General features: G+C 45.2%; 1 protein-coding gene across 1 annotated transcript; it reads right to left on the bottom strand.

Moving 5' to 3' along the window:
* Positions 1–665: 665 nt before the first annotated feature.
* On the bottom strand, positions 666–19,897 carry LOC117436504 (storkhead-box protein 1-like). The gene is made up of 2 exons (XM_034064817.1): positions 19,537–19,897; positions 666–1,185 (listed from the first exon to the last, which is right to left on the bottom strand). Exons 1-2 carry the CDS (start codon positions 19,895–19,897, stop codon positions 1,073–1,075), a joined length of 474 nt encoding a protein of 157 aa, XP_033920708.1. The 3' UTR covers positions 666–1,072.
* Positions 19,898–23,825: the final 3,928 nt, after the last annotated feature.

A 23,825-nucleotide genomic window follows, 5' to 3' on the forward strand; every position in this document is an offset into this window, starting at 1 on the left:
CATCTGCCAGTCCTGCACGTAAGCACAGTGGCTAAGGCTGCAGTGCCCGATATGTTCAGCTTCCCCCTCACTGCCCCCACAAACTGCCAACACCCTATTGGGTTATGTTGGCCTATGTGGGCTGGACTTTATGCCCCAATCTGCTAGAGCAACCCCTTCCTCTGTCCCTGCTGCTCCTGGTATACATCCACAGCTTAGCTGCTTGTTTTCTCTAGGGCTGGCAAAGCAAAGCAATTCTTGGTAACTACTTCTCAAATCACTGAATAAGACCATACAAGTAAGGCCTCTCAAATGAGCATCTTGCTTCTTGGTGTTCCCTACATTACTTAGAGATGCCCAGCTACTGCTGCTCTTCCTACTATGCATTACATATAGCCCTATACAATAAGACAAAACTGGGAAATCATTCTCATTGGCAGACCCAACTTTATAGAATGATACCAAAAGAAAGTCCACCACAACTGTTTCATGGCACTGTGTTATGTGCCATGGTGAATTATTCCACTAGGAACATTAAAAATACGAGCAAAAAAACACCACCAAAACAAAAACCAATCCTCTAAGCAACAATCAGAAATTAGCAGAAATCATAAATGAGACCCTATGTGAGATCCCACAAGTTCCACAGGAGTTCACGACAGGTATATTTTTATTTGTCAAGTAGTTTCACATTGCACAGGTAGCATTGTTTATTTTCTTTTATTGGCAGTATTAATGAACTATGTTATCTTTGTTCCGCTCATGCTGTTCCAAAAAGGTGATCTTCCAAAAGAATTCTCCTGCCCACCTCCCCAGGTGACACATTATCCCAAATGTTTGTACTTTTCAGTCATGCTATGGAAAATATTCACAAGTAATCACACCAAAGTCCTTTGTGAAGGAACATTTAATCTCCTATTCAGGCATTTGCAGAGAACAGGACCCAAAAACCACTAACATGCACTCAGTTTGTCCAAGCTCAGCATGTTGAAGTAAAACTGCTCATTTTAAAATGAATACCACAGTAAATGTCTTCTTTTGTAATGAGCCCATGACATCAAGAACCCCTGCCTTCACACAAGTCCTTACAACCCTATAATAAGCTCTTGGGAGGTCCCCAGGTTTTTATTTCAGCAACAGAGGCAAATTCCACAGACTCACTTTTCTGGTCCTTGAAGCAAATTATCAGATGAAGAAGTGATGCATCTGTAAAAGTAGAAGGAAGATGACATAATAGGTGGCATACCAGTGCGCTGACCCCCTTCAACCTGCAATGGGGTATTCAAAGGCAGCATTTAGGATCTTCCACTCCATCACCCTGTGCTTTGGCTTTGATGGAGAAGGGCTCCCCGTCTCCAGTGCCTACTGCCCACCTTTGGCAAGCTCTCACTGCTCTGAGACCACAGGCAAGGTGCTTCTCCCCTCCCCCCCCCCTCCCCCCCGGCCACTGAGTCTCGGCAAGTACCCCATGCTACACTAAGCAGAAAAGGGAGTGTCTTCACCCACGAATCCTCCTGTGAACTCTTCTGGGAGCCACCTGTGGCCATGGAAATAGGCTCCGCATTAGTCATCAGGGGAGCCAGGGAAGGTCTGGCAGCACACAAAGAGGTTCTTTGTGTGTGCCAGATTTTTCTGCTGTGAACAGATCTATCTACTCCTGAATAGAAAAACTTTCAGGTTTGGAGGGGGGAAGGTTGTTTATTTGGGGCTTTTGCTTGGTTGGTTGTTTTTTGAAGGTTGTTTTCTTTAAGAGTGATCTTCCATATAAGATACAGAGGATGCTGAAAGTTTAAAACATGACTTCTCATTGGTTTTATTGTTTTCTGAAAAAGTAGCTCTTCTGTTTGTTTCAGGCTTACCTCCTAATAATTTAATTTCATGCTCCCAAATCCTTGCATCAGAAAAGACAGAAAAACATCATTGCTCTATTCATTTACTCCACATGACTCTTATCAGCTCCCACAATACAGCTGCTCCATGCTTTGGAGCACTCTTGCGACCTTTCCTTGCATCTTTTCTAGTTTTCCAGAATTTATTTTTTTCTAAGTTTTATTTGCTTGGTTGGGTTTTTTTCCTCTGGGTCGTTTTTTTTTTGCCCAACATGGGGAAACAAACTCCACCCAGTATTCAACATGGGCACCACAGTGGTTACACAGTGATATCCCATCATCTTCTGGTTTATTTTCTATTTCTTAAACCATAAGTTTACAGAAGAAAAAAACAAAACAAAGTTCAAAACAAACTGGTAAAACACTGTGAGTTCCAAAAAGTCAAAAAGCCTAAGTTCCTGCCCTTGTTTCTGCAATTCTCCATATACCTTTCTGTTATCAACTTGAGTATGTTTCTGAAATATTTTCTACCCTTCAGGCAGAAAATGCCCAAGTACTTGGGCTGCCACCTAAAAACGGCTGAGCAAAAACCTCTGGTCCAGTTGTCTTCTCAGCCAGAATAAATACCCATGAACTCCTCCAGTGGAAAAGCTGCTACCTTCAAAATAAAAACCCCAAATGTAGTTCAGAAGGGAACTCACACCCTTGCATTTAAACATACCTAACAAACATGTTCTTGAAAGGACCAAAGTAATTTTAATTGTGTTTGTTGTGCACCTGCATTCTCAGCATTGTTCAGTCATCAGCATAAATTCCTAGTTACCAGTTACAGGACTGTGGGATGCCCAGTACCACCACCATAAACAATACACACACTGACACCCACCACAAGCATGCGATGGGGCAGGAAGACAGACATCATTTAAACGAGTGGCAAATGGACTGACTGAGAGAAGAAAATACAAACTGCACCAACAACAATCCTTTTAACACAACATCTGTATTTCCCCCCTCCCTGTTTATGATGTACAATAATAAATTTCAGAAACTTCCAAAGAAACAAGACTATATGGTTACTTTCAAGGAGTCAGGAGCTAACCATGTGAGATAGCCTGACTGACACTGCTAGCTAGTCAGAAAGGACAAAAAGAAAAGAAGATAGGACTCTAATAGGAGTCTATTCTTTGATGAAGTAACTAAAGCTATCTAATAAAGCCAAAGAATAGACTCCTGTCTAATGAAGTCAGGCATGCCCTTACCGACATATTAGTCATTCAGGCACCTCTGGATTCTACATTTAGAAAATCTTGTATATAACTGCCTGGACTTGCAAATGCCACTATATCGTATTTCCAGTAATGCTTTGGGCAGCATATTTTGTAGGAATTATATCATGTGGAAAGGTATATAATCTTGCTCAACTGGCAGCAAATGCTGCTTACACACGCACACGCTTCTGAACTGTTTAAATGTAAAGCCGAGTAACTAGAACACAAGAAGAGAATTGCTTGATTTTATCCCACTGTACCTGCTACATCTCACCTGAAACCAGCCACTTACAGCACTACAAAGAAAACTACAGTTTGTCCAGCAGATAACAGAAAAATGTATTTACTCTTGCTGGCAACTAAATACCATGAACTTTATCAGCAGCTGTCATAATTAGAAAGAATATCAGGAAAAAGTGTGATCACCCCTTTTTACTGCAGCCCGTGAATGTGGCTCTAGCACTTCCAGAACTGTCTTTATTCCTGTCATCTTCCCAGCCATGATGAAAACTGCTATTTTTTTCTGAAACAGCACTCACATTTCTGGAGACTGAGCAAGTGTTTCCTGGCCGGACCCTCAGAAGCTGATCTGTTAATTCAACAGCAAAACATTTTCTTGGCAAGAGGAGATGAAATGGATATCACATGAAAGAATAAGACAAATTGCAAAGTCTGTGTTTTCATATAGTCTCTCTCCCCTGTGTTGCCCTTAGCTTGATGCACCTCTATTTCTCATTTCACTAGAAACGCAGTCTAACTCCTGTCACCTAAACACCGCCACTGGAAAATTGCCACTGATGTAAATAAAGGTTGAATCTTTTATGAAAGATGGGATGGGGAAGTCTATAGTTACCAAGCTTGCCTCCCTCAACAACCCACCAGGGTTCAGGTAACAGCTCCTAAAAGCACCACCTACTTGGCTTCTGCCTTTGACTAGAGCCGTTTTTCAGATCCTCCCTCATGTAGACACCCAAATCTGCTGAGCAGCCACACCAAACCCAGCCATCAGGAGCAGATTCTTTTCAAACCGTTTATTCAGAAGATTAATTCTCTGCGAGTCAGTGAAGCACGCGTTTTCATAGCCCAGAGCGCATCCATCAGGCTGCAGAAACACTGAAATTAAAGTGTCAGTGGCTCCTCCTCCCCTCTATTCACTGAGACCAACTTCAAGGCTAGCAGTCTCCACTAAGTGCTTTCTGCCAAAAGGCTGAGATAAGAATGAAAGAAAGGAGATAAGAAGTAAATGCTCACTAACAGGAGAAGTTTGTGAGTTTAAAGCCAGACTGAAAACATGATTTAATGAGCTGCATAAAGAGACTGTGGTTGCACAGGAAGCAGGTCAACTGCAGACAGAAAAGTCACAAAAGAAGTCTGGAAACAAAGATATGAGAGAAAGAAAGTGCACTTGGTTAATTTGTTTTCCAGAACTCCCATTCACCAAATCATTACAATCTAATTTACAATTAAAGAAAGGGCAGGCTCACTGGCCATTGCAAAAGATCCACGGCAATCAGGCAAAGCAGCTATTGCTGGGGTTCTGGCAAAAAAAAAAGAATAAGCCACGGATTAAGTGGCGGGCAAAATAAAATAAGTCTTTCCAAGAATAAACAATGTGGTAAGAAAAGATCCTCCTATGAAAAGCTGCTGGGAACGATGGCTCTGTGGATCACCTTTAGGATCTGTCAAAACAGACAAATACGGCTGAGGCAGGCCAGCATTTTGTGGTGGGTTTTGTGCTTTTTGGGTGGTTGGGTTTTTTTGGGGAGGTGCTTTGTGTTTTTAAGAAGAAGCACAAACAACTGAAGGCACCAGATGCCTGATTTCAGCTGTGCATTTAAGACATCCCATTTGCCTCAATAAAGCCAGACTCCAAACAGCATGGGTGGAAGAGCCAGCCAGACGGTGCTGTGTGCACCCGGGTCTCCCATTAGGCAGAGCAACTGAAGGGGGAAGGACCAGGGGTCCTGTTATAGAATCGCAGTATCATAGAGTTGTTAGGGTTGGAAAGGACCTTAAGATCATCTGTGCTATGCAGAAGCTAGTTACAAAAGAACTTGTCCACAGCAAAACATGGAAGAAATGTGGTAATAATGCAGAAGATCCATCAGAGCTGCTGTTAGCTGCTGCCATCTTCAATGGGGCATTATAGGTTGGATGACAGGAGCAACCTGATGACTTGTAAACATGGCTGTGAGCAGAAGGTTGGACCAGAGACCTTTGGGTGTCTCTTCCCAAATTACCTCGTGATCCCACAAATATCTGTTTGCAGACTATAAAGCTGAGAAGTTAAACTGCAGGTCCACAGCAATTTATCCCTATCTCTTTTTTCCCTTTCCCCTCATCGCAGGTTATGTTTTTGCCTCATTGCAGGTTATGTTTTTGCCTGACTCGCTGTAGGCTCCTGTTTTGCAGCAAAAGCAAAGTCTGTGAGACCTTCGTGGTGTTGACCCACACCAGCTCAAACCACTGTGGCAATACAAAGGAATTCCAGTTCCTGCTAGAAATGATAAGGAGGGACTATACTCCTGTGGTCAAATATCTGAAAATGGACCTGTGCTTTCTTCAGGCAGGGATAAAAAAGGGAAGTTAGGGACAACACTGGTAAAGGTTTACTCAAGCACTTTCCATATGTACCCTGTTAGGTCCCACTGGATGGTTTTTTAACCTCATTGTTCCCATGCTGTTCAGCACCATGCCATGCCTTAACCATCTCATGTTTTTAAAGGTCAAAACCACACTGTTTACAAAACATGTGGTCTGACTTCAAAGCAAAATGGCACCACATCCATAGCAAGAGCCAACTTCCACAGGAAGGCTCAGCCCCAGCTAGCACCAAATTCAGCCAGTGATACTTCTGGAGCCATCAGGAGAGATGGGATGTCTTTGAGGAAGGTGGAGGTTTGTAGAAGCAGCTAGAGCAGAGCAAACAGGAGAACAGCAATGGCACATGCAGCAGGGTGGAAGGTAAGCTGGGAAGGGACAGGCTGTTATTGACACTTCATCAGGCTGGTGTGATCCTGGCACCAAGCCACCAGTGGAGAGGAAGACGAGAGGTTGCACAATGGCACAAGCTTTTAAACAGAGAGATAGCATTGAGAAAAGGTCAGCCATGGACAAAGGTAAAAGCCACACTTGCTAAGTTCAGAGAAAAGGAAATTGAAAAGGCAGGGAGTAAAAAGCCCTGAGGAATTCACTGCAACAGCTCAGTTTGTAAAAGAGGGTTAAGGTATCCCAACACTGCAGTGTAGTCCAGATAAACCTGAGTTAGCTTTAATCAAGGGACTTAAGTCTGTTACTGCAGCAGCTCATCACAGGCTGCCTGAGCAGCAAGGGGCATTAGCCACAGCTGAAAACCATTATTGCTGCAGTTGAATAATGCAAACCATACCAGAGCTGGCCAGGTCAAAGGCAGCTCAGATACGTTTATGTTCAGCTGCAACACACGCAGGAAAAATCAAGGAGCCTAACAACGAAACAAACCTCAGACATCTTGCAAAAGCGCCAAGACCTATGGTTTTAGGAAAGGAAAAGAAAACCCCACAAGATACCACTTCTCTTTGCACCCTCAAGGTTCAGAGTAGGTCAGTTCCCCACATACACTTCTGGGCATTGCCACGGAGAGAACTGGACAGTACTGACAAACATACTGCAGTACAAGACAGAGAGTTGCCTTCAGGTGCACATCTCATATTTTCTTACCGTAATTACAAAAGAACAAGCCCATGAGAAGTCATGGGCAATACCAAAACCTATAGGTAACATCACACAAGAATCATTATTTTGCAGTTTAGTGAAAGAAACACCATATAAACAGGCTGCAGTTCTGTAACCCTCTGTGCAATCACTGATGATGTTTTCATGGCATACACCAAGAGTGGAAGACAGTGTGACATACCTACTTGTATATCTACTGACCCATAGGGCTCTCTGCTCATTTTCTTAGTGAACAATCAGAGCAATAAAGATAGCCATTTTTGAGTATTTGTGTTTATGGCTCCAGATTGAAGCTAAACATATATCTAAGCATCTGTGATTGCAAACTCACCATAACTCCTCTAGAGCTTTCACAAGACACACACATGCAATCCATTAATGAAACTGGCTGAGGGCTGCCACAAGTAATTACTACAGCCCAAGCAGTGAGAAAACAGGTAAAGCAAATCCAGGCAGGTTTTGAGCAAGAATTCTTTGCCTGGTTGCCTATTTACAGATTACCTCTCATTCACTGTAAACGCATATGCAAGTATAATTATCTAGGGGCTGCACAGCAAGAGCACCTACAGATTTCAGCCCCTTGTCAGTGCTGCAGTGCCCTGCACAACACCAGTGTGAGAGAGGTCTGCCCCAATGCACTTGTGCTGCCAAACACAAAACAAGGAGCAACATTTGGACAGAGCTTTCCAGCAGGCAGCCCTTCAAACACGGTTTGGAGGGCTGCTACAATAGTTATCACCACAGATGTCCTTGAACTGGATAAAGGGAAAAGGGCCAGAATGAGCAATGAGGTTCCGGGTAGCTGTCATAGATGATGAAATGTGAACTATGAGAAGGGAAGGTGCATGCTGGTAGGAGAGCACAAGCTTCTGCTGTACAGGTATCTAAAACATTCAGGTGCTAATGCTGGGCTTGGCAAGGTCAGTGGTTTCCAACCTGGGGTCTGCACAACCCCAAGTGATCTGTGAACTCCTTTCCAAAAGGTGTACAGAAAGATGAAAGTGAAAAGAGCCACTTTTATTTGCTGTAGTTCCACTGGAATCTCAGCAATCTGCAAACTAAAGAAAGTTAGTGAGTTATTAAGAAACTAGCGAGTTATTACTCACCGGCACAAGAGACAATGTAAATGATTCAAAGCAATGGAAAACCCTCAGAAATTGAAAACGGGTGCACAGGTCACTCTGTGAAAATGTTCATCAGCATGGAAACAAGAACACTGAAACAGTACATCCCTGCTGTTCAGCATTGTCCTGGCTGGGGGTAAAAAGTTCTGTCAAGATTACTTCCTTTTCACCACTGTCACTCATCACGGAAGTCAGCTCTGAAATCTGTGGTGCACTTCTCTTGCATCCCACAAGATGATTGGTGTCTGGAGACCTCCGACAGACCGAATATATTTCGGCCTTTCTGTCAACACAAACACTGAAGAGACTGGGAAGACAGCACTGGGATTAATTTAAGTAACCACTGAAACCTGAAGCCCAGCAATTATCTGAGCAGAAAAATGAAAGAGACTCATGTGCTGGCACAGGGATAAAGCTGCTCTCTCTCTTTAAGATCAAATATGTCACTGAATGAGACTAGTTACTGACAGCAAAAAGCAGAACAATGATAGATGTAGTGATTCTGACACTAAAACATTTTACAGCCATCATGCACTTGAAAGGTAGCCAAGAAGCAAGTCCCTACAGACCTTCAACAGCAACAGCTTCGCTGAGGAGCTCTAGCTGTACACCTCTAACGAAGTCGAACTAACAATCAGAAAATACCTTGGGAACAAAACCAAATAACTTGAATTAATAAGAAATCTATAAAGTAAAGGCTACAAGCTACTGCCGTAAATAAAAATGACAAGATGATAGCCACTAATCCCTGTCTAAGGAAAGAAACCAGAATGATTGTAAGTCAAGCTGCCTACTTTGTGTGACTTCATCTTTATTGGCAAAGTATTAATTAAGGCTTCCTCTTCATACTTTTATTGAAGACATATTAATTAAGGCTTCCTCTTTGTAATTTTCCTGAAGGCATCCACAGACACTGGATGAACTCTTGTGCTGTTTATGTTTCAGAGTAATGCACACATCAAAAATAAAATGCGAAGAATACTAGTCCTGATTTTTCAAGCTTAATCCTCAAAGGGCTCCGGGGTTAGATGCAGGTAACCCATTCTGGCATTAACCAGAAAGAGATTCCTCTGGTGAATCTCTTAGCAACACGCAGGCAAATACATGAACGTACGACATGCCTATATTTAAAAATGTGAGTCCTCCATTACAGTCAGACTGAAGTTGCTATGTCACATGCAGGCATCTGCGTCTTGCTGAATCAACACCACTTGAAGCAATGGGAAACCTCTGTTCATACAGCACTTAAAACATTATACACCATCATACATACCCGCATGAAGGAACTCCAGCTGAAAATCATCCTAAGCCTCTACTGTGGGATGCTAAAGCACACAAAATTTCTTTGAGAAACACTGCAAAGCTTCACAGCCCTATGAGTCCTGTATTCTTCCACCCCTGTCTTGAAGACACCTCTGCTGAAGGATGGAGATGATAACCATGTATCTAAACCTCCTAAGGAAATGCATTAAGTACTATTAAAGTCCTGACTTTCAATACAAATGGAACAGACCTGACACCTAACAGACTTGCTTCCCTACCACACAAAGCACTACACCCAAGATTAGCTGTTCATAACACTAAATCATGGCCGGCCTCCCTTTTTTTTCAGTCTCCCACTCCTTCCAGATGTTCATGTTCATAAAGGAGGCTTTTCTACAAGGCTAATGCCTGGTCTGAAGTTGTCTGTTTGAAAAAAATACCCTTGTGTCTAGCACATCTAAGATTGCAGGGACTGGAAGTTATTTTCCTGCTCCCTGTTTTCCCCCTGCTTACCCCTTCATGACTGTTCTTCTCTGCAGTTTCTCACAAAAGTAACATTTTCCTCTCTAACTGCATAGGTTTTCTCAATCTGTAACACCAAGAAGGCATTTCTTTTTAACCAAAAGAATAATTGTGACAAATTAGTAGTGATGGCAGGAAAGCTCAGTGTCCTCAAAGCTTTTTTTGGCCCCAGTTCAGAAACAGTAGGTGAATGTACCCCTTTAATTCTCTTTTCTCAAATTAAACCAGGGAGAAGATTCCCACCCTTTTATTTATTTGTAATAATCCTGCCTGCTAATAATGTCTACTATGTTAGATACTGTCTTTGCTTTAAAACAGACCTTGAAATCCTGTTTTTCAACTCATTAAACCTCCTTGTGAATATGCAGCTAATTAGGACAGCCCTACAACCCAGGAGAGTTGCTGACTTCTCACAGCTGGACTAGGGCTACACACAGTGCAACACCAGGCACCTGAAAACCTCCGTTCAGGCTCATCCAACTGTCCAGTTTGTTCCTCCTTTGACTTTAATAGACATAAATACACCAAGTATGTGACACTCCACCAGCACCTCCTTCCTCTACTCTCCTTCCCTGTGCTGTGGATGTTTCTCCCTCTTCTTGGGGTACTCAAAACTGGCTGTATCAGCATGGCCCACCCCTCTGGACACAGACCATTCGCAAATCCTCACCTAGCAGTCACTCCTGACGGCAGGCAAGCACAGTGGATGGAAATCTTTGCATGGGTGCTGACCTACTTCTGCCTTCAGAAGCTAGAACATCTCAAGAGCACCCTTGGATTAAGCAAGGTGCATGGGTTTCCCTGAGCAGAGACCATGGAGACAAAGGAGGCCCTTCAGGGAAACCCAAAGAAAACATTTGGCTTGCTTTTAATGCCAGCTATTGTTATTTCATCTGTCAATTAAAAGGGAACTTGTTTGGGCACTAACCCTGCAATACGCACAAGCAAGAAAGCAAACATTTAATGCTGGTCTGCCAGAGCAGTAGGCACGGGCAGAGTCCACTCCCACATGGGCTGAGGACTGCCTAGAAGGCTAGGGTGAATGCTACAGGCAACCAAATAACACACCAAGAATCCTTTGACTAAAATAAGTCCCCTAAAAAGGTGGGAGGACCCAAAAACCCAAACCTCTTCCCTTCCCCCCCAAAAAATAAACATACAGAAGTTCACTACAGCATCATGTGGAGCTTACAGGACTTCAGTTACTGCTCTACAATTTTAATACGATAAATTAACAGGAAGTGATAAATCTCATTTATGATGGATTCTCTTTAGTAAGGGACATTGGTAACGAATGGTACAGCACTGCTCTAGGACACTATAAGCTCACAGACCCAAGGATAGTGGTAAGACAAGGTAAGTAGACATGATATATTTACTAGGCTTATATTAAGTCTTCCTCACAATGACCTGAAAAAAGGCTGATGCATTCAGAAACCTATTTCTTCTAAATTCTTTGTATATATAAAGATATCCACGGATATCATGGCCAAAGGGAAAAATACAACTACAGTCTGAAAGAGTTACTATTGTCTTTATTCTTAAGCTAAAAGTTTCACTAGGCTTGGTGTAGGCTCTTTTTAAAGGAAAAAAGAAAAAATATGAATTTCCCATTTTTAAAAAGAAATACTCATTTTATAGTCCCACAATGACACTCAAGACTCTGCTGCCAAATTCCATACACTGGCAGCACCCAGCATTTTCTAATGCTAATAATACATTACAAGTTTAACAACTCCAGTGTTAAACACAGACTTGTTCCTTCTTGAGAGCCTCTGAATACGCAGTGAGACACACTGCACATGCAACTTCAGGGCAGCAGGTAAGCAGGAGCTATGGGAGCTGCAGTTACTGGTGAGGATGGATAGACAGATGCACTCCCTGCTACCAACATGGGAATGGAGCCATTGCTTAGCCACAGTCCAGCCTCAGATCTTCCCTTCCTGAAACACAACTTTCTTCCCCTTGTGTTGGCATCAAGAGGAGGAATCAGCCTCCCTTGCAGCCAGCCTGGTCCTGCTGGCCACAGCCATTTAGGCCACATTATTGGGAAGGCCACTGGAACTTGTCACTGTCCAGGAGCTCCTCTCCACTCTTTTAGCAAGATTCCCCATACTAGGGCTAGAAATGGACTCTTCAGCATCCTCGCTCTCCTCCAAAGGCAAGCATGAGCTAGCATATGTACCTTCTGAAGCACAAACAGCTGGCAAAAACTGCTTTAAAACTAAAACTTCAAGAAGGTACCCAAACCACACTCTTCAGACAGAAGCATTTTTCATTGTCATACTGTATGGATTTTGTAAAGAACCAAGTTTAGGGTCACTTCCTAGAGTTCAGTGAATTGGTTTGCATTTCTAAAAGAACAACTGTTGATGCACCTCCATATTCCTTCATTAATCATCCAGTAGTGGAATACAAGGCTAAGCTAAAAGGCTTATTTTACTCAGACTTCTGCTGTTTTAGTGTCCCATCCTGTCCCACCATGGAAGAACAACAAAGTCTCATACATGGGTTAGAAGGTCCAGAAACAACACTGAAGTCATTATACTGTGCATATTTAAGTGCACAGTACAGTAACTTCCTTTTGTAAGAAAACCAAAAATAAGTGCCAATGGCAACAGTACACCATTGCTTTTCTGCTGCAGAAAAAAAAGAAAAGCAACTAGGAGAACAACTATTCAGATTCCCTGGGTAGTTATCGACCTTTGAATGTGTGCTCTATTGCTATTGTGGCTCAGAACAGGAGTCCAATTAAAAAAGAAGCCATGAAGATCTGCTCAAATGTCAATGGGACAGCACTTTATTTCACCAAAATACACGTGTTTGCATATTTTTAACGTTCAGAAATTTCTCATCACAAGTCTCAGGTGAAATCCCAAGTCATAAACTGAGGGATCAAGTACACCGGACAGAAGAAAGCATGTTTACATATTAGGTGAGGGGATTTTATTCCAAGAAGAACATAATATCCTTAAAAACCTTTCCAGATCTGGCCCACCCAGGGAGCAGTTTCAGTACTGAAACTGGAGACTGCAGTAACATTCCCAGCAGTCAACATCATTAGAAAATAATCAAAACATTTCAAAATGCTTTTGTACTTTAAACAAAGAAATAAAGTTTGGAGGGAGCTTGAATTTTCAGAGCACTTAACTTTCTGCTCCTGCAGAAAACCACTATTAAGAAGATCCTCACATCCTCATGCTCCACAGCCATAGTTCCTGCACAGGAAACCACCATCTGGTTGCAGCTTTTACTTTCTCCAAACACTTCAGCCTTTCTTTGACAACCAAGAAAAGAGGAGCCTGGCCATCAAGTGTTTGCCAAAGCCAAGGGAAGGTGTGATGCTGCTCAGAAGGCAGCTTTGGATGCCAAGAGCCTTGGATGACTCCCGATCTGTCTGGGTTGAGTCTTTTCTGTTACTCTTTCTAAATTGATGTCTCAAATGTAGATGAGGATGTGGTAAAGCTTTGGCATGCCCTACCGAGGGGACAAGCTGCAATTCTCCTGGCCAGCAGAAAGGAGGACAGGTTCACCATCTGGATGAACAGCCTGAGACAACAGCACCAGAAATGCTTTGAGAGAGCGCCAACTCCGTTACCACTGCCTTTACGAAGGAGCCAGATCAAAAACCTGCCACTCAAGCCCAGGGACAACATTTTTTCACACATGGCTAACCTTTCCTGTAGCATCTTTGCACTAAATGCACATTTCTCCAGGAATCAAAACAAACCCATTTCAAGCTAAATCTTAAACTGTACCAACATCCGTAGAAGGTCTGAACTTTGTCCACTGAAATCTTTACAACTTAATAAAATATTATGCACCATGCCACCAACAAGCATATTACAAAGACAGGACAAAGTCAGGAATGCATTACTGAGTTTTTGTGTCACAAAAAGGTGAAGAGGAGCGGGTGGGACAGGGGTGCCTATGGCTGGTGGCCCTATAGCCATCCCTTGCCATGGCCCCGAGGCACCCCATGCACCTCTGCCTTTTTAAAACCAAAAATGACTATGTACAAAAGAAGTGTGGAACAGATGGAAAAGTGATATAGCAATCGGCCCGGTGGCACATGATGCTAGCAGCCCAAGAGCACATTTAAGTGCTGGGAATAACACCTGACAAGGGCTTCATTCAGTGCATACCCACTCCGCCACTCCCCATCAAAAGACAAAGGCCCTTTGAGGAAGGAAGTGAGGAGCGTTTAATTAGAGACCAGACCCTCCAAAGAGATGGAGAGAGTAAGGGCCCTGGTGTGACTTTCACAGAGCCCTGTGTCTGAGGGCTGCTCTTGACCATCACGGCTCCCTTACAGCACCGCCTCTTTACACAGTATACACTTGACTTGCAAGTCTGGGTGACTTATTTGCCACGGGGAAGGACCCTTTACTACACAATGGCACTCTTTGTGGGGAGGAGGAGGTAGGGAGACAGCACTAGCTGGCCATTAGGGTTATAAATCCTTTCATTGAGTTTCACAATGAATACCATGTGGCAGTGCATTTGACTTCGCTTCTTCAAGAGAAGCCACTCTGAGTGGGGAAAAAGAGAAAGATAAATGAAATTTAATCGGTCATATCTTTCCTTCCTGTGTGTTTTTTATTTCCACAATGCATTTTAGACAGCCTGCATTAGTCTTGCCGACCATCCACAGCTTTCTTTAAAGAGCAAAACGTGTTTATGACTCCCGAAACATAAGCACAAACCACATGCTGAGAAATCAGACACTATATATGCAGCCATATTCATTTACCTCTTGTCTTTCTCTCCTTGGTCTCTAAAAGCTACTTTTACAAAGCACATTAAAGGCCCAACCCAACACTTCTGAGCAGCAAAGTTCTCTGTTGACTGTTGGGAGTACACTCCTAGGCACCTCAGCCAGGTTATCAGCTCAAGCTTATATTTTTGGGGGGGTTAGGCTGCAATAATCATCTCACAGATATAAAAAGTGCTCAGTGGATCTCACCAGCTCTAGTTGGGGTGGGAGAGAGGAATTAAAAAACCTGTAGTTCCCATGGTAATACCATAAGGCATACAAAAGGTGTCTATGAGTATGCGGTAAACTCCTCCTCCTTGGTTTTATTACTATGAAACCTAATGCTTCCTCACTGAAAAGAAATTTTCATTATATAAAGGAGATAATTGGGAGAAAAAAAGACAATTCACATTTTGTGACTGGCCATAGATGAACAACATTTAATGTCCAACAGTCTATGCTGCACCAAAATCAGCCACTAATGACTGGAAAATTCACTGTGTAAACTACTGAACCTGAAATGGTGGGGTGTTCATTTAATTTCTGATGGCAAGAGAGAACAAGGCAGCGAGAGAAAAGAAAGGGAGCACTTAGCCCCAGCTCCCAGCACAGCAAAGCAAGTTCCCCCCCAACGCCTGGCCAAGCAGGAACAATACACAACAGCCCGGCCCTGCCGACTTTGCTTAATTATAACTCCTGCTACTTAGTTTAATTATTGCACATACACTTCTTGAAAACTCCATTTGAACACCAGCTTCTAATTGGAAAAAATGCTCTGGGCATGACTGAAGGGTTATTAGGAAGTTTGGTCACTTCTTTCCAAGCAGTAGCTACAAAAGGGCATGGCCCTTCCACAAAGCCCTCTCAAAGATGCCCATTGTCCGAGATACAGAAATTAAGTGTAAGAGATACAGAAGGAAGTCTCAGCTCAGAACACAAAAGGCATGAAGACATGAAGATGAGGTGGAGTCTCTTGCTATACCAGCAGCACCTTGCATAAAAGAACTGAAAGAGAGGGGAAAAAAATCCAGCTCCCAGGATGACAAATGTTAGTGGGTGCAAATGGAAGGTGTGTCAAAGAAAAAAATCTTATTAAATACTAACGCTCATTAAAGACTTAGGTTGCAAAAGCCTTGCAAAAACACAAGAAAGCCTCAAATCACTCTTACCAAGGACAATGAATCACATCACGGGATCTATAGGTTTGCACAGGGTTTCCTTGACCCTCTAAATCAGCATATTTGCTGTGTACTGGTTTGGGGAGTTTATTTGCTTGTGGTTCCCAAAGCTTCCCCTGCAGGCAACTTAAAAACCCAGATACACCCACCAACTTCCTAATATGCAGGTAACTTTGACCACTGCAAACATGGATGTTGAGCAAGGGTTTATGGCATAATCATTTAATTTAAGGAAACAGAAAAGTAAGTTTTAAAGTCACACGCAAGACACTTCATCCCCTGTGTCCTCAAGCTCTAAGCTATCAGCACTAAAGCAACTTTCTGATGTGCTTCATATTCCTGCCCTATTTTGTGGTATGGCCTAATTTTACAGTTCAAGAGTTGAATCTCTGGATGCTGGAATCTCACATGGGTTTCTATCCATTTACTTTCTGGCTCAGATACACCCTCACCAAGTACACTAGGATTGCCCAGACCCTGTTAACTACAGATTACACTTTCATGAACTTTTCATTATCAAGCCATGGTGACTTAAATGTGGGAAGACTAGTCAGAGACGAGCATCCTCCTGGTTTACAGTTTACAGTCCCAACAGCAGAAAACATGCTATGCATATTAGAGCTCTAGCATTCCCTCCTCCTCACCAGCTACTTTTTCCTCCAATTAATATGTCTGTGGCCATTACAACCCTTTACACATCAGACCAGCCAAGGCTCTGGACCGCAATGAGCAAGAAACATCAGCAATGCCAGCAAAGGTTTGAAAGTCAGGCTACAGCCATAATTTCTGGGTCACTTTACCACTTACTGATGCACATGAAAGGAAGTGTTGTCCAAAGCTCTCTGGCACCTGGACCTGGAGGTAGCGCAGCTGAGGAGGCATCTCTGTCCCTTTCCCTCTGCCAGGCAGCAGTGGGAAGTTGGGATGCTCTCCCCACACCTGTCTGGGACAGGAAGCTCATCCTCCAGCTACCTCATCCCAACCAGGCTCCAGGGGCAGGAGGGGCAAAACTGCCCCCTCCTTTCTGCAAGCAGCCAACCAACCAAGAGAAAAGGGTAGAATCGGCCCCATGGGCAGCCACAGCATTGCCCGGGTACCCCAGTGGCCCTGGGGTGCAGAGAAAGACACCTCAGGTTAGCCCCATGCACCTCTCTGCTACACCCGACCATGGCAGCTCCCTATTCCTCCAACAGCACTGGGGTTACTGGCTGGGCCAGAACAGCAGCAAACAGCAGTTTCACCTTCATTAAAAATACCATACCACTTTTTCCCCTTGGCCCCATCAGTTATTTATTAACAGTAGTAAAATATTACTGTTCTGTACCTCCCAACAGGCAGGTTTTCCTCCCAGCCCAAGACACCCACCACTTCTTTTTTAAAGCCGAAAACCATAGACTTTTCCTTTCTGTCTGTAGGTGTACTGTTTGCTGCCTTAATGCTACAAAGTGGAGAATAAAGTGTGAGAGAACTCCTGTAAAAGTCACAGCCATTTACACATTAGGCACCTAATTATGTTGAAAATACAATTACACACATTTAAGCAGATGCTCATGCCCATGGGCCAGGCCCGTTACTCTGACAATCCTTTTACAGTAAGTGCAAGCTGAATCTACTTAGATACAAGACCTGGAATATCAGTGTGGGAATGTAAAAAAGGCAGTGAAGAAAGAGGAAAAAAAATCAGTTGCTCCCATCCCATTTATCACAGCTAAGGACACTGTGCAACAGGCAAGGCTCCAGCAGGTCCCTGCTCTTCTTTCATAGCTTTTAATCACATACAGAGAGCCATTTGCTATTTTTAAAGTCAAATGAAAGCTTCTGGCTCCAGTCTTTTGTAAATTTGCAGTGAAGATAACCCCCAAGGAACACACGTTATTTACACACCAGGGAGCTTACTTATTAACACCAACTTCTAGCAAAAGTTGTGGTTCACATTTCAAAACAGGCCACAAAGACCTGTTTACATTCCTTGTCTGGCTCTAGGGAGTCAAGGTCAGAGCTCACCCTTTCATAGCCCTCCTGCATAGCAGGCTGAGGAATGCCACCCGATGGGTAGAGTTCAGGGACACCCCAAAAATCAAATACTGATCCTTATACTTTGTCAGGTGATAGTACCCATTCAAGAGCTCTTCATTCTTGGTACAACTGGAGCCAAAAAGCCCACATAAGCTACCCTGAACAGCTGGCACTACACATTGCCCCTATCTCTACGTTTACCCCACACTTTGTTGCAATAGTAAAGGCAAAAGGATTTAACAGCCTTGGGTGGAAAGCAGCACACACAGGTTTTCTCCCCTTGTTTGCTGGCCAAGAATAGCAACCCCATCCAAACCTCCACCACAACACAAGTTCACTACCCCACTTCTTACCCTCTTCTAAATACTGGTGGAACACAGAAAACTTCTATCACCAGAACAGGATTAACCACCTGTTCTCCAATGCTCTTGTCATCAGAGGTTTAGAGGAAATTTCACTATAATGAGGAAAAAAGGTCCATCAGCTCATTCTCAAATGGGCAGCTTCTCCTGAGCTTCCCTCTGGGCATGGAAGAGATGGTAATATTTGAGTAAGTTTGATGGGGAAATAGCGAGTGACAGAGAAGTCTCTTGCAGTTTTAGGGCACAAGACTGCCTATGAGCAGAAGTGACCAGACACTGAGTTGACTATTCCAGATCAGAAACTCCCATCTCAACCTCTATAACCTGTTGCAGGTGCCAACTGCACAAGACACAGATGGTAAAAGCTGTACATAAGGAGAAGACAGTTTCCCTCCCCATCAGCACTGCAGTGGCTGTGGGAAGCCACGAGACCTTCACACCCTTGGTTTGTCTTTTCTCCATAAGAGAAGCTGCTGTGTTTCAAGCTGTGAAGGCTGGAAGTTACCTTAAACCCTAAGGAAAATTTTAGCTCTATTGTTCTTCACAACTCCCCAGTACAGGCACCAAATACCCACAGGTTTATTTCATAGAGGTGGGGTTTTTTTTCACGTCAAAATAAGTGCTGCAAACGTTTTTCCTCTCCATGATAGGATTTCCATTTTTCCTGAAGAAAATCCAGGATGAGATGTGCTCCTTTCAAGGCTGCCCTGCCCACAGGTGGGATTCCCCTGGGGATCACACCTTAACTCCAATCTTCAGCCCACCACGGCATAACAGACTTGCCATTTACTGCTCCAAAAGCCACCTGCCTCCCACCGCAAAGACACCCCCGCACATTCCTCGTCTCCTACTGCTGCTTCTTGCCACAGAAAACACGTCCACAGCAACACTGTGACATAAGCTACCCAGTCAATCCAAATATAAAGTGAGGTATTGGTTTAGCAAGCCTAGAAATGCTAAAATGAACTTTAAAAGTTTTTAATGCTAGAAATCATTATTTTTAATGAACTGATATAAGTTTAATTAAAAGCCTGCACTCTTTGGAAATGCTAGCAGTTATTCCTGAACAGTGGGGAGGTCTCACAGCTCAGGAGGCTGCGGGATCCCCCTGTAGGGAATTGCCGGAGACAAGCACGCCTGAGGAGCGAGCGGCAGAAGCTGGCCCGCGGGCCAGGAGACACCTCACCCTGCAAGGGCTACCTCATTAAGTTACACTTTTGACTTTGAACCTCTCCCGCTGAAGGTAAGGGGGACACGCACCTCTCCAGCCCGACTCTATAGCTGTCGCCTGTAGCTCTTCCGCCGCACCATTACTTGCAGCGCATCCCTGTGTCTCCGCCGGTCCTGCCCCTGCTCACCTCTCTCTCGCCCACCCGCTTTCGGGGTCGCAAATCTCGTGCCGGGGAAGGGTCCTCCCTTTCCGCCCGCCCGGCGCTCCGCGGGGCCGCCGCAGCAGCTCTCACCCTGCCATCGTCCCCTCATCCGCCTGGGGCCGAGAGCCCCCCGGAGCCCCGCCGGCACCTACCCAGGCACTTGATGTGGAAGCCGCTGGGGGGCTTGAGGGAGCGGCGTGCCCAGCCCTGCCGCAGCACCTCCAGGTGCTCCTCCTTGCCCTGCACCAGCAGCACCTGCTCGTCGATCCAGCCCAGGAAGAAGGTCTCGGCCACCGCCGCCGTGGCCCGCCGGTCCCAGAAGTGCTGCATGTTCTCCCGCTTGAAGTCTGCGAAGATCTCGTAGCCGATCCGGTGGCGGCCCAGGTCCGCTGCCGGCCCCGCACCGCCACCACCGCCGCCACCGCCCCCCGGCCGCCCCCCGGCCGCGGCGCCCAGGACGATGGCCAGGGAGTGCGGGGCGATCTGCAGGCAGCGCTCCGCCCGGCGCGGCATGGCCGCTCACCGCCCGCCGCCGGGCATGGGCACGGGCACAAGTACGCGCAGGGACATGCCTCCCCGCGGTCGCGCTGCCTCCCGCGGCCGGGTGTCCGCGCTCCGCGCAGCTCCGCCCCCGGCGCGGCCCGCTCCGCCCCCGGCACACCCCCGGCTCGGCGCGGTCCGGCTCCGCGGTCGCCGGTCCCGCAGCAGGTAGTGGCCGCCGCCTCCCGGCCGGGAAGCCCGCACCCTGCAGCCCTGTCCTAGTGCGGGAGCACCATCGCCAGGAGCGCAACGAGCCCGCTGCGTGCCCCGGGTGGTGCTGTAGCTTCTCGACACCTCCGGGTCCGGAAGACATCACCCTTCCCCGTGTGAAACACAAGGGCATCGGCAGCCACTGCGAGATTGCCCCTGCCAATCTCACGGTCCTTGTATCTGTGCTTCTTCCAGCAGTTACACCGCTGCAGGTAAACTACTCAGTGAGCAGCACTAGCCCTGCTGCAAACCAATGACCATACCTTTCTTCTTCATCCACAGTAATCATAGAACCATAAAATGATTTGGGTTGGAAGAGACCTTAAAGATCATCTAGCTCCAACCCCCCTCACATGAGCAGAAACACCTTCCACTAGACCAGCTTGCTCAAAGTCTCGTTCAACCTGGCCTTGAACACTACCAGGGATGGGGCAGCCACAGCTTCTCTGGGGAACCTGTGCCAGTGCCTCAGCACCTTCATCGTAAAGAATTTCTTCTTAATGCTTAATCTAAATCTCCCCTCTTCCAGGTTAAAGTCATTCCCCCTTGTCCTATCATTACAGGCCCGTTTAAAAAGTCCCTGTCCAGATTTTTTGCAGGCCCCCTTTAGGTACTGGGAAGATTGTTAATAGGGATGCATGGGAATGCACAGGGAAAGCAAAGAATGCAAGGAAGAAAACTGCCATAGAGAAGAGGTGCAAGAGGAGAAAGGAGTGGGAGAAGAGAGGAAGCAGCAGCCACTCTGCTGGGCAGGGGTATGAACGTTGGTGCAGGCACCATACTGGGCCATGTACAGGATACAGTGTTTCTCCTCTTTAATTCACCCACATCAACATCCCTGGACACTTCTGTCCCTTTAACTGTTTCCCGTTCAGTTTTCACCTCTTTCAAGCCCTGTGACACTCTCCATCTGGTTTCATCCAGTTCATTCTCCAGGGCACTGTTTAACAATCATGTTCTTCTGATATCTCCCCTCCCTATTTTGGGAGTTTCATCCAGTGCTGTCTAGGCACTGTGCCAAAGAATATCAAATATACCAGCATCCTAGAGAGTTTTAAGAGGAGACAGTTTGTATGAAACCAACTTTAGCAAGGGGGAAATCAGAGGTAAAATAAATCACTGTGAGTCACTTGAAGCCAGGAGCAGAGCCTATTAACACTGGCTTGCAAGTCTCTAACCCCTTCCCAAGTATCCATCCCAGCATGATCTCTAGAGGCCCCTCACCTCAGCCAGCAGTAGTTTTGATGGTGCTGCTGTCAATATTTCAAAGGAACACTTTCATGTTCTCATTCATCCCTAAGCTTTGGAAGAGGACCCCGCTCAGCATCCTCATTGTCCTTGGAACGGCTTCCCAAAGTTCACCTGAGCCATTGATTGCCTGTTAAAAGAGCTAGTCTTAGCGTGTTGAAACTGCTGTCATTATCTTGTCATACTTGTGTTATTCTTACCTTGTGCCTTCCTCCTCTCTGTATTAAACCAGCCTTTATCTTGCCCATCACACTTGCATTTCAGTTCTCCTAGGCAGGGTTCACCTTTGTGTTGCCTTTGTGTGGAGCACATCATTGACATCTCAACTGCTGACTAGAGTCACTGGGTAACTTGAGGGCTTAAGTGGGTTTTTAGTTTCTATTCCTATCTGCAAGAACAAGAGAGCCAAATTATGCCTTTTGACTGATTTTAGGTTTCTGCACCAGATACGTACTGAGCATTTAGATGTGCAACCGCACATTTTGCCCACAGCCCCCACATCCCAAATGCCCAATCTGTGATCCTTCTGCTGCCTGTGGACAAAGCACGTGTTCTGCGCAGCATGGCTGATAGCCTTTGGCCATCCCATTGGTGCTGCTGCCTTCATTGGCCGAGCTCCTTTTCCCTTCAGTATTAGTTTCCGAAACAACTGGTGTGACGAAATGCTCCATGCAGTCTTTTCCTCCCCTTGCAAGGTGCTTGCAGCAATAGTCATGGGCTGTCAACATCTTCCCTACCCGTGGCTTGCTCTCCTGTAAAGGCTAGTCCTCAACCTGCTAATCCTCCCCCAGCCTGCTTTCATCACCCTCTTCCCTCACACCATTTGGTGCCTCTCCCCTGTGCTTGCAAGCCTGGCTTTCTGCTCCTTCCCTCTCCCTCCCTCCACTGGCACACTACCCCTTCCACAGCTTGCACACATGTAATGTCACACACAAGGTTAATGACAAGGTAAAGGAGGAGTGTACACTATAATTTGTCCAAACCACGTCGGATGGAGCACAGGGATTGTGGCAGAAGTCAAAATACACCATGCACTAGGGTGCTGTCCCTGTAAAAGCCAGTGCTAGAATTGCCTGAATGGGACATCAAGGCCCTGGTTAAGAGACTCCCCTTGTTTCAAGGACCTGGGGAAAGACTGTGGACAAGCAGTATGTACTCAATAAACTGTTCATTATTCCCCCTTTTTGCCTCCATCTCATTACTGCTTCAAACAATTTATTTTTTTTTCCCTCAGAATTTTTGGTGGTTTGGTTTATTTTTATTTACATTTCATTCCTTGCTGGCTAGGGGTTGAACAGCACCTCCTTCCTCTTCATTCACTCTCACTTCAAGGGATTTTTTCCAAGCAATCAAGATCTATAGCCAGATTAAAGCCAATCTGGTATTTGCCTGTAGAAATACAAGTGGGAAGACAGCCTGCAATCTTCTTATGGCCAGGTAATGAAGCTGGGTGAAGTGGAACTCCTAAGTGGCTCGAAGTGTTTGGAAAGGCGGAAGTTTACCTTGCTAGCAGAGCAAAATCCCTGAAGATTTAGACACATCTCTTTGAAATGCATCAGGGTGCACAGATCTGTATCAAATGGCCTCGTTTATCTAAAGTAGAGCAGGAAACCAAACAAAGCTGACACAGCTGTGTTCCCCAGCTGTCTGTACTGGTCTGGAGCTCAGGTGTGGTGCCTCTGCAAATGTCACCGTGTTAAAAACTCCCTGGGAAAAGAGCACTCCCCCAGATTTCGTTCAAGGCCACGGAATGGAAAGGCTGGGGTGATATGTATGTATTTAACGGCTCTTATTCATCCTTGATGTGTACATAAAGTAAGGCAAATTACACAATTTCACAGCCTATATAGTATGTCAGCATGTGTTCTACTTCAGATTCAGATGCCGTATTCAGGCAGTAAGGCAGCAAGAGCCTTACTCAGGATTTCTTCCGTGAGAGGTTTGGGAAGAGTATTTCCTATCAGAAAACTGTTTATTTAAATCTCTTTTATGGTTTTATACACAAAAAGTTATACTTTCCCTCCTTACTGTCGGTCCAATGGTGTTACATGCTGAGAGTCCTGCACAGTTCCCAGTTGGGTCACCTCATTCCCAGGCAGAAGCTGTGTTGTGCAGTTTTTTAGGAAGTCGTGTTTGCCAAGAAACTGGCAGGTATAGGATGGATTTTTTAGACATTTCTGTCAGGGCTTTTTCCAAACATACCTGCATGTATTCCCATGTGGAAGGCTGACTGAAGCTGGAGACTCACTGGCAGCCCAGTGATGCAAAGCACTGCGTAACTGCCATCATCAAATATGGCCCTTACTGCAGCCCCAGCGAGACTGCACCTTACAGACCTCAATAACACATGTGGAGAAGAGTTGTCGCTCCTCCTGCCCCAGTCAAGAGCTACATAAGCCCCACCAGACTTCTTCAGACACAGAGTCAATGGGAACTGCCTTTG

Source organism: Melopsittacus undulatus, chromosome 7 (assembly GCF_012275295.1).
Source record: "Melopsittacus undulatus isolate bMelUnd1 chromosome 7, bMelUnd1.mat.Z, whole genome shotgun sequence".
Lineage (NCBI taxonomy): Eukaryota > Metazoa > Chordata > Aves > Psittaciformes > Psittaculidae > Melopsittacus > Melopsittacus undulatus.